At 43.1% G+C, this 10,089-nt stretch overlaps 1 protein-coding gene across 1 annotated transcript in view; it reads left to right on the forward strand.

Annotated features, from left to right (window-relative positions):
• Positions 1–8,773, forward strand: part of LOC121517357 (IQ motif and SEC7 domain-containing protein 1-like) — a 209,187-nt gene extending 200,414 nt beyond the window's left edge. The window contains 6 exon segments of the mRNA XM_041799057.1: positions 3,950–4,111; positions 5,506–5,541; positions 5,590–5,730; positions 6,439–6,488; positions 6,969–7,633; positions 8,197–8,773. Of these exon segments, the coding sequence (XP_041654991.1) occupies positions 3,950–4,111; positions 5,506–5,541; positions 5,590–5,730; positions 6,439–6,488; positions 6,969–7,633; positions 8,197–8,773 (1,631 nt within the window).
• The last annotated feature ends 1,316 nt before the right edge of the window (positions 8,774–10,089 follow it).

Here is a 10,089-nt window from a genome sequence, read left to right on the forward strand (position 1 = left end):
CTAACCACTTTTCACCATTTTACTGCCCTTTTTACCACTTTTAGCCAACTTTTAATACATTTTAGTCCCTTTTTAACTGCTTTTCACCCTTTTTTCCTGCCACTTTTTTCTTTCTTCACCAATATTTTCTGCTTTGTCCCTTTTTTGCCCCTTTTAAGCTATTTTTTGACCCTTTAACCAATTTTTTAAACTCTTTAAATACTTTTGACTTATTTCTGCCAATTTTTGCCCCCATTAACTTATTTTGACACTCTATAACCACATTTCACCACTTATTTCTGCTGTTGTTTGACACTTTCAACCGAATTTTCCATTTTTAACTGCTTTTCACCAATTTTCTTGCTAATTTTTGCCACTTTTTTCCTTTCTCAACCCATATTTGCAGCTTTATCCTTTTTTTTGCCACTTTTAACCAGTTGTGGCAGTCTGTAACCACTTTTCACCACTTCGTTCTGCCAATTTTTGCACCTTTCAACCCATTTTTGCCACTTTTTAACTGATTTTCACCATATTTTTTGCCAATTTTTTGCCACTTTTTTCCTTTCTTAACCCATATTTGCAGCTTTATCCCCCTAACAAATAATTTGGACACTCACTAACCCTTTACCTTCTGAGGGAGCACCGGTGATCTGTTCTATATGTCTGGAGTTTTATTACCATAACTCTGTCAAAGTTTGTCTGATTTGAAAAATTCCAACAGTGTTGGAAAGCTGAGAATTGTGGGCATGCGAACATATATGGTTCATTACGGTACTCGCAACCATATAATGTGGGCATTCATAACAATACACCAGAAGTTTGGAGAGACAACTACACAGATTCTCAGCACCATAACTCCTTAAAAGTTTGCTCAATTTAAAAAAATTCCAATGCTGACAGAGAGCTGAGAATCTGTGCTTTCTGGCAATATATGATGTATGGTATATATATATTACAATAATGTCGAACAGCACCGCGAAAAGGTCAGCTTTGCAGAAGACCAGTGAGAAAGGAGAGTGAAGGAAGAGAGTAAAAGGAGAGCGAGCGAGAGTGGTGCTTTGTTTTCTAAAAAATAGCGTTCGATAGTGGCATTTGTGCGTGTCTGTGTTTTATTACACACATTTATAATGTCGGGGAGACATTATAAATGTATAATGTATAATTATAAACATGTATAGGTTCACATTTCAAATGCCCTATCAAAACTTCATGAGCAATAACAACATTTCTTCTCATAAAAGCCATGAAAAACAAATCTGTTTTTGTATTTTTCTTCTTTTAGAATGTTGACAATTCCATATAATGTGCAATAATCATTAACCAGATGTTGAAAAGTCAAGTTCAAGTACTCCTGGGAAAAGGGACCCTGGTTATTTTACAAACTGAATAACAAAATATGTCCAAATCGCCATTTTTAGCCTCAGTAGATAAAGGGTTAACAACTTTTCACCACTTAATTCTACCAGTGTCTGACTTTTTCAATTTTTTAAACTCTTACCACTTTTTCCACTTTATTCTACCAATTTTTGCGCATTTCAACCCACTTTGCCAGTTTTTAATTGTTTTTCACCATCATTTTTGGCCTTTTTTTCCACTTTTTTCCTTTCTTAACCCATATTTGCAGCTATCCCCCTATTAAACAATTTGTACACTCTTTAACCACTTTTCACCATTTTTTCCTGCCCATATCTGCCACTTTTTTCCTTTACCAACTCATATTTGCAGCTTTATCCCCGTTTTAAACCATTGGACACTCTTTAACAACTTTTCACCACCAATTCTGCATGTTTTTGACACTTTTAACCAGTTTTGGCAGTCTCACCACTTTTTCCAGTTAATTCTTCCAATTTTTGCACATTTCAACCCATTTTTGCCACTTTTTAACTGATTTTCACCAGTTTTTTTCTTTGCTAATTTTTGCCACTTTTTTCCTTTCTCAACCCATATTTGCAGCTTTATCCTTTTTGCCACTTTTAACCCGTATTGGCACTCTGTAATCACTTTTCATCACTTAATTCTTCCAAATTTTGCGTCTTTTAAACAATTTTTGACACTTTTTAACTGCTTTTCATCATTTTTTCTGCCCATTTTTGCGACTTTTTCCTTTCTTAACCCATATTTGCAGCTTTATCCCCCTTTCAAACAATTTAGCCACTCTATAACAACTTTCCACCTCTTAATTCTGCCAGTTTTTGACACTTTTACCAATTTTTGACACTTTTTAACTGCTTTTCACAATTTTTCTGCCCATTTTTGCCACTTTTTTCCTTTCTTAATTCATATTTGCAGCTTAATCCCCCTATTAAACAATTGGAAACTCTTTAACAATTTTTTACCACTTAATCCTGCCAATTTTTGCACCTTTCAACCCATTTTTGCCACTTTTTGACTAATTTTCACCATATTTTTTGCCAATTTTTGCCACTTTCTTCCTTTCTTATCGTATATCTGCCACTTTATCCCCTTTTTTGAACCTTCTAAACTATTTTGACACAATTTAACTGCTTTTCACTACTTTTTTCTTCTAGTTTTTTTCCCTTTTTGACCGATTTCTGCCATTTTTGCCTTTCTTTTGCAATTATTTAAATATGTGATTATTGCTTCCGTTAAAGCTGTCTCAGCTTCTTCTTTTTCATGCTCTGGTTTCCTGGTGTTTGTGCACATCATGGCTTGGCTATGAAGTGAGACATTGCTTTCCCTAATGTTTTAGATCAGCATGCCCATTCACATTACCAAAAAAACGTAAATCTGTTTTAAGAAGATGAGTTTACATTTGGAAAAACTTTATGATGGATTATGACTCTCCTGAACCCCATAAAGCTCGCCCCTTTATTCCCTCTATTGGGTGGCTTTGGTCCTGCACAAACACTGACACCCATAAAATGACCCAAATGCCCACCATTGAGGAAGCTTCAGACCAAAAAGAGATTTTATACAGAAAGGTTAATTTGCTGGTTTTGTCAGTTGAGTCTGGTTGCTGTGAAGTAAGGGTTTCACTGGCAGGTAGAAAATAAATGTGACTCTTATGAAGCTGGATCTCTGCAGCGACACGTTCAGTGATGTTAGAGAACCATCAGAGCATCGGGGACAAAAACAGCCTCAGTGACACTCCAGTGTCGACTCTCCTCAGTGGTTAGAGTGATGTAAACTCTGCTGTTGGTCAGTGGAGCTGCACTGGTTGTTGATCTGTTGTTTAGATGTTGTTGACAGGTCTGATCCTTGGGTTCAGAGCTGCAGTGGTTGTGTTGTTGTCTTGTTGTTGTTGATGGGTCTGGTCCCCCAGCTGAAGCTAAATGGAACCTGGCAGGCTGCAGTGATGACTGTGGCCACGACAGATTGTCCCATATGATTCATCAGCACAATCTACATCCACTGCTGCTGTGTGTGTGTGTGTGTGTGTGTGTGTGTGTGTGTTTTGTGTGTGCGTGGGTGAGCATTTCTCCGTTCATCATGTGGTTGGAAACTAAGATGGAGCATGTGTGTTTTCGTATAGCATGTGTGTGATGGAAAAAGTTGAAATAGTCACGACAAATACCTTAATAAACTTTTATACGCCAAATTACTACAACCCTGAATCCAAAAAAGGTGGGACACTGAGTAAAATGTAAAAATAAAACAGAAATCAATGACTGTCAAATCTGATGAACCCATACTTTATTTTCAATAGAACATAAACAACATATCATATGTTAAACTGCGACATTTTAACATTTCAGGAAAAATATTTGCTCATTTTGAATTGTGAAGGCAGCAACATGTCTCAAAAAGTAGCCATACCATCGCTGGATGCTCCCTCTCCTCTTTAGTCCACAGGACTCTGTAGTTTCCAAAGGGAATACCAGTTTTTGGTTTGTCTGACCACAGAACAGTTTTCCATGTTTCCTTAGTCCATATTAAATGAGCTTTGCTCCAGAGAAGACGGCGGTGTTTCTGGATTTTATTTGTGTTTGTGTTGTTGTGTCTCGTTCAGATTACCCTCACGGTATCAGACTGACATCGGCGAATCCCGGAGGAGAGAGGAAGGTTCTGATTGTGTTCACGGCTCCAAGCCAGCAGGACCGAGCTCGCTTCACCTCCGACCTCCGAGAGAGCATCGCCGAGGTCCAGGACATGGAGAAATACCGGGTGGAGTGTAAGTGAATCTACATAAAAAGTTAGACAGTGCAATGAAATATACATCACAGTAACAGGGGGGACGCCATGTCAACCCTGAAGTAACAAATCACAGCTCACTTCTAAAACTGCTCTCTTTTCATGATCAAAGTTTCTCTGTGCTTTCTGTTTTTTATCACTAAAGTAAAAGAGTCAGAATGATCCAGGTCACTAAAAGAGTCGGAATGATCCAGATCCCCAAAAAGAGTCAGAATGATACAAAACACTTACAAGAGTCAGAATGATCCAGATCACTAAAAAGAGTCAGAATAATCAAGATCACTACAAAGAGTTAGACTGATCCAGATTCAGAATGAGTCAGAATGATCCAGAACACTGAAAGAGTCAGAATGATTCAGATCCCCAAAAAGAGTCAATATGATACAAAAAACTTAAAAAAGTCAGAATGATCCAGATCACTAAAAAGAGTCAGAATGTAACAAAACACTAAAAAGAGTCAGAATGATCCAGATCCCCAAAAAGAGTCAGAATGATCCAGATCACTACAAAGAGTCAGAATGATACAAACACTAAAAAAAGTCAGAATGATCTAGATCCCTAAAACGAGTCAGAATGATCCAGATCACTAAAAAGAGTCAGAATGATCCAGATCACTACAAAGAGTCAGAATGATCCAGAACACTAAAAGTGTCAGACTGATCCAGATCACTACAAAGAGTCAGAATGATCCAGAACACTAAAAGAGTCAGAATGATCCAGATCCCCAAAAAGAGTCAATATGATACAAAGAACTTAAAAAAGTCAGAATGATCTAGATCACTACAAAGAGTCAGAATGATCCAGATAACTAAAAACAGTCAGAATGATCCAGAACACTAAAAGAGTCAGAATGATCCAGAACACTAAAAGAGTCAGAATGATCCAGATCACTAAAACAGTCAGAATGATCCAGATCACTAAAAAGAGTCAGAATGATCCAGATCACTAAAAAGAGTCAGAATGATCCAGATCACTAAAAGAGTCAGAATGATCCAGATCACTAAAAACAGTCAGAATGATCCAGAACACTAAAAGAGTCAGAATGATCCAGAACACTAAAAGTGTCAGAATGATCCAGAACACTAAAAGAGTCAGAATGATCCAGAACACTAAAAGAGTCAGAATGATCCAGAACACTAAAAGTGTCAGAATGATCCAGATCACTAAAAAGAGTCAGAATGATCCAGATCACTAAAAAGAGTCAGAAAGATCCAGATCACTAAAAAGAGTCAGAATGATCCAGAACACTAAAAGTGTCAGAATGATCCAGATCACTGCAGTGAAGATCAGGTTCTAATGAAAGAACCAATTCTTTAGAGTTGTTTTTAAATGTTCATCTTCTTTCTAACCTTCTTCCTCCTCTCTTCGTTGCAGCTGAACTTGAGAAGCAGAAAGGGGTGATGCGTCCTGGTGTGTTGACGGGTGGAGGTCCAGGAGGAGGGGGGTCACAGGTTGGAGGGCCCAACACAGGCGGCCCCATGAAAGGCGAGGTAGTGAACGGCACTCTGGGTAGACCGAGCCTAGATGACACGTACGCCTCGGTGGACGGACTCAAACGTACAGCGCTCAGCTCGTCCCTGCGAGACCTCTCAGAAACGGGTAAGAAATCCGCACGGGTCATGGCGGGTTCACGCTCTGAGCGTTCGTTTGTGTCGATGTTTTTGTCATCCCCAAGAGTCTGAAAACAGAAAATCTCAGTGTTTCTGTTTCCTGCTGCAGTTTCTGTGACTCACAGTGAACCTACATCTGTGCTCTTATGTAACTGATGAAACGATGCTGAAATCTAAAATGGTAAAATAAAACAAGAAGATGGAAGGCAGATTTAAAGCTGAAGTTCTCTGTCTCCCTCTGCTGGACAGCAGTGAGAACTACAACCTAAAACATGAATAAAAAAGACTTTGTCCTGCTGAAAATGCCTTAAAAATGACAAGTATTTGATTGTATTGCCTTTAAAATGATGAATGATTCACTAGTATCCAATAATAATAATTTGAAAAAAACCCTAATTTTAAAAAAAGTTGTGACTTTGTGTGCAATGTTTTTTGTGTTTAATCAAATATCTTAAAGTCATGAGTTGTCAGGTAGCTCAATAGCTCGGTTCCAGGATTAAAAATATTGATTCAAGGATTTTATTAAATGTCGACAGAGGATTTGAACAAGGAAATTTTCATCTTCGAGAAAAAGAGAGTTCAGTATTTGAAGAAACCCCATGATCTATGATGATGAACATGTTGATTCATGTTTGTTTGGTGTTATAGTTCTTATTTTTATTAATCTTAACCATGCTTCGTTCTGATTGGGTAACAGGAAAGCGAGGTCGTAGGAACAGTGTGGGCTCATTGGACAGTACCATTGAAGTAAGTCTTGGGGGGCGGGGCTTAAAGCCAACTCCCCCAGCATGCCGCCGCAGCATGTCAATCACCTGTCTCACTGCATGTTTAATCATAAAGACTAAAGTTTATTTTTCCACCAGGTTTTCCTTCATATTCTTGTTTCTGCTTCACTCTTTTGTCGTCTTTCCTGCATGTCTGTCTTTAAATCTTAAACCTTTAGGCAACAACATGTAGTATTTCTACCTAGAATAGTCACGTCAAAGTTGATCTAACAGTATGGTAACTTTTAACCTGGAGAACGGCGTCCGTCCCACTTCATCAGAGTGCCCTGCTCGCCTGCTTTCAGCACTAGTGAAGTGTACAGTTGTAGACACTTCCAGCCTGTATTGATGGTTGGAACTGTATTATGATTTTTAAGTAAAACTGTCTAGGTATTGAGGATATTAATTTGGTTCTATCTTTTATTCCTTTCCATTCTGTCTTTGTTCTTGCGTCTCCTCTTAGGGTTCCATTATTAGCAGCCCGCGGCCTCACCAGCAGCGCCCCCTGCCTCCTGGAGGTCTGCCCTACAGCCCTATGATGGTCCCTTCCTCTCCAGCAGCCTACCGGCCACACCGCCCTACTCAGAGCCCCGGTACAGGGGTGGGGGGTGGGCCGGGGCTCTGTCACAACCAGGGGGGGGTCGCGCCCTCCCCACTCGTGAGCGGGGGAGGGGTTGGGGGAGGCGGCGGGATGGCACCTGGGGGAGGACCGACTGGCATCAGCCGTCAGGGGAACTTCTTCGGCAGTCGGAGAGGGAAGGTTCCTGGTCCGCTGACGATGACGTCCCCGACTCCCCAGGGTCCTCCGAGTCCCCTGATGATATCATCACCCCCCCACTACCCCGCCCCCGCGCCCCCCATCGCCCACCCATCCTCCCCTTCCCCATGCCCCTCCCCATCGCCCAACCTCGCTCAGTCGGACTCGGGAGGAATTGGAGGGGGAGGAGGTACGGGAGGGGGGCCGTCCAAGCTCCAAGCATTGCACGCCCAGTACTGCCACGGCAACAGTGGAGGAGGAGGAGTCAATGTTACTGGGCACCAGCAGCAGCAGACCCCACCCCCGCCTTACCACCACCATCACCGTTACCACATGCAGAGCGTGCCCCAGCACCACGCCCTTTCGCACAGGTAGGGCTGAATTTAGATGTGTCCTAACATTTGTGGAAAAAAAGGCAATATCCTTACAGAAAATAATGATATAACACAAATAAAAGCAGAAAAAGGTTCAAAGAGAAAATAGTAATATACCAACCAACAGAAAACAGGTAGAGGATGGACCAATCAAATGCTCCACCCATTGTTGCTACTCTGTTCTTCAGGAGTTATTTGCTTTGATCTCACTAAGATAGTCCCAACATTCTGTCACATACACACTCATTATCTGAGTCGACTTCCAAGCCCTGTGACTCCAACTCAGTTCCTCCTGCAGGCTTCATTTTGGCATTTAGACTTTTACAATCAGTGTGTATGTGATAGAATGTTGGGACTATCTCCGTGAGATTAAAGCAAATATCTCCTTGAGAAAAGCATAGCAACAACAGGAAGCTCAAACATAATTGGTCCATCTTTTTTTCTGTTGGTTGGTTGGTTCAGAGCAGAAATATGTTTAAAGTGCCTGGAGAAACTTTCTTAAGCACAGAGAAACTTCAGAGTGTTATGAGTCTAACATTATTTTATTGATTTATTTTCAGGTTCTCGGCCCCACTCCGACGGCAGGGCCCGCCCGGCTGCGCTCCCTCTCATACCCAGCAGCAGCAGAGGATACAACATGGCGGCGCCCATCACCCACGCTACAACATGGCGTCAGGCTTCATCACGCCACCGCCGTTGTCCCCGCACTCCCCGCTCACTCCTACTACCCCACACGGACTCTACCACTCCCACCCTGCGGCAGCACGGCCGGGCGGTGGCGGCAAGCTCCCACTGACCATCTCGCACTCCCAGCCCCACCCCCACGCTCACACTCACTCTCACAACCACGCCGTGCACACACACTCCCCGCTCAGCCCCTCCCCCTCAGCCTCCGCCGCCACCCACTTCATCTTCTCCACCCCTCCGCCTCAGACGCCATCGGCGCGCCTGGTCACCCAGACACCACCGCAGCCCTACAGTCCCCAGTACCCTCCCCTCTCCTCCATCCCTCCTCCCCCTCCACACTCACCTTTACCACCCCCGTCGGCCGGCCCGCTCTCCCTGCACCCCGCAGGAGGAGGTCAAGGGGGCGGTCCCAAATCGAAGCCAGTCAGCCGGATCAGCACGGTGGTGTGAAGAAGACCAGGGCGATCGTCCGCCACCCTGCAGGGAGCCACCGGGGGGCGTTAGTGCTGAGAGGGGGGAGGAGAGGGAGCAGGAGAGGGGGAGGGGCGGTGCAGTTGTATCACAACGGCCGCCTGGTGAGACGGCGAGCGCTGAGGGCGGGAAAGAGGAAACTACTCAGCCTGTGTTATTTTCACATCCACTTCCCTCGAAAGTGACATGGACGGCGGCGTCTGTGGGGCAACTTTACCCTGTCTGGGCAATTTTTCCCTCCTGGAGCAACCAGCACCAAGATCATAAACCACCGCTGAGATCATCTCCATCGTACCGCTGTCTTGGTGAACTCGCCTCCGTTTGTCGCGCCCTTCAGCGGTGGAGTCAGGAGAACGTTTGTTCTTCAGTGAGTGCGTTTACATGGACGGGAGTATCCTCGATGTGGTCAGGGTTCTTTTTCATTCTGTTGTAGGGCATGTAGGTCAGCGTAGTCGATGGACGACTGGTGATTTTGCAATAAGAAATCCAAAATCAGGAAACAAGCTAACCTGACACGCCAGATGGATGTGTTTCACACATCCATCTAGTAAACCTCCTATATTCAGCGTTTGGTAAAGGGCAGAGCCTTTGAAAAGAAAAACTTGGAGGATGATTGGATGAACTTTCTGTCTGTCACATCCTTACGGGCCAATCAGAGCAACAAAACACGTAAAATAGCCGCTACCAAAGTAAACTCCATAGAGAACTGCATAATGTGAACCATGGCGACTGTAGACGTGTCAGTACACGACTTTTGTTATTTTTGAAAAGAAAACAACTCACTGCTGTTCTTTGTTCTTTATTTCTCAGAGAAATGTCATAAAGTTCTGATAAAACTTACCCTTTAGCAACATCCACGCTAATGTCTTCCGCCATAACTGCACCGGCATCTTGTTGCTGCTTACTTACATCACAACTCTGCCACACCCGAAAGTACTGCCCCTCGTCGCTGATTGGTCCTGTCACTTTCTAACCAGGCCCTGTTCAGACGGGAGCTTTACAAGATGGATTCGCCAGCGAGAAACACAGAAACGGGCATATCTATCTGCTTTACAAGGTTAGAAACAAGCTGTTTCTCAATTACTGTTTTAAATGAAGGAAACAACATGGTAAAAACCTGCCCGTGGCTCTTCCAAGTAAATGGGGAATCAAAGGGGTGCAGATGGCGTACAAACATACGCAGAACGTCCAGGTTAAAGTCTGACCTGTGGCCCCTTTCCCTAATGTCTTTCTCCTATTCCCTCATTCCTGTTTCTGACTCTTGTCCTCTTTAAAAAAAGGGATGAAAAGCCCCC

Source organism: Cheilinus undulatus, linkage group 11, assembly GCF_018320785.1.
Source record: "Cheilinus undulatus linkage group 11, ASM1832078v1, whole genome shotgun sequence".
NCBI lineage: Eukaryota > Metazoa > Chordata > Actinopteri > Labriformes > Labridae > Cheilinus > Cheilinus undulatus.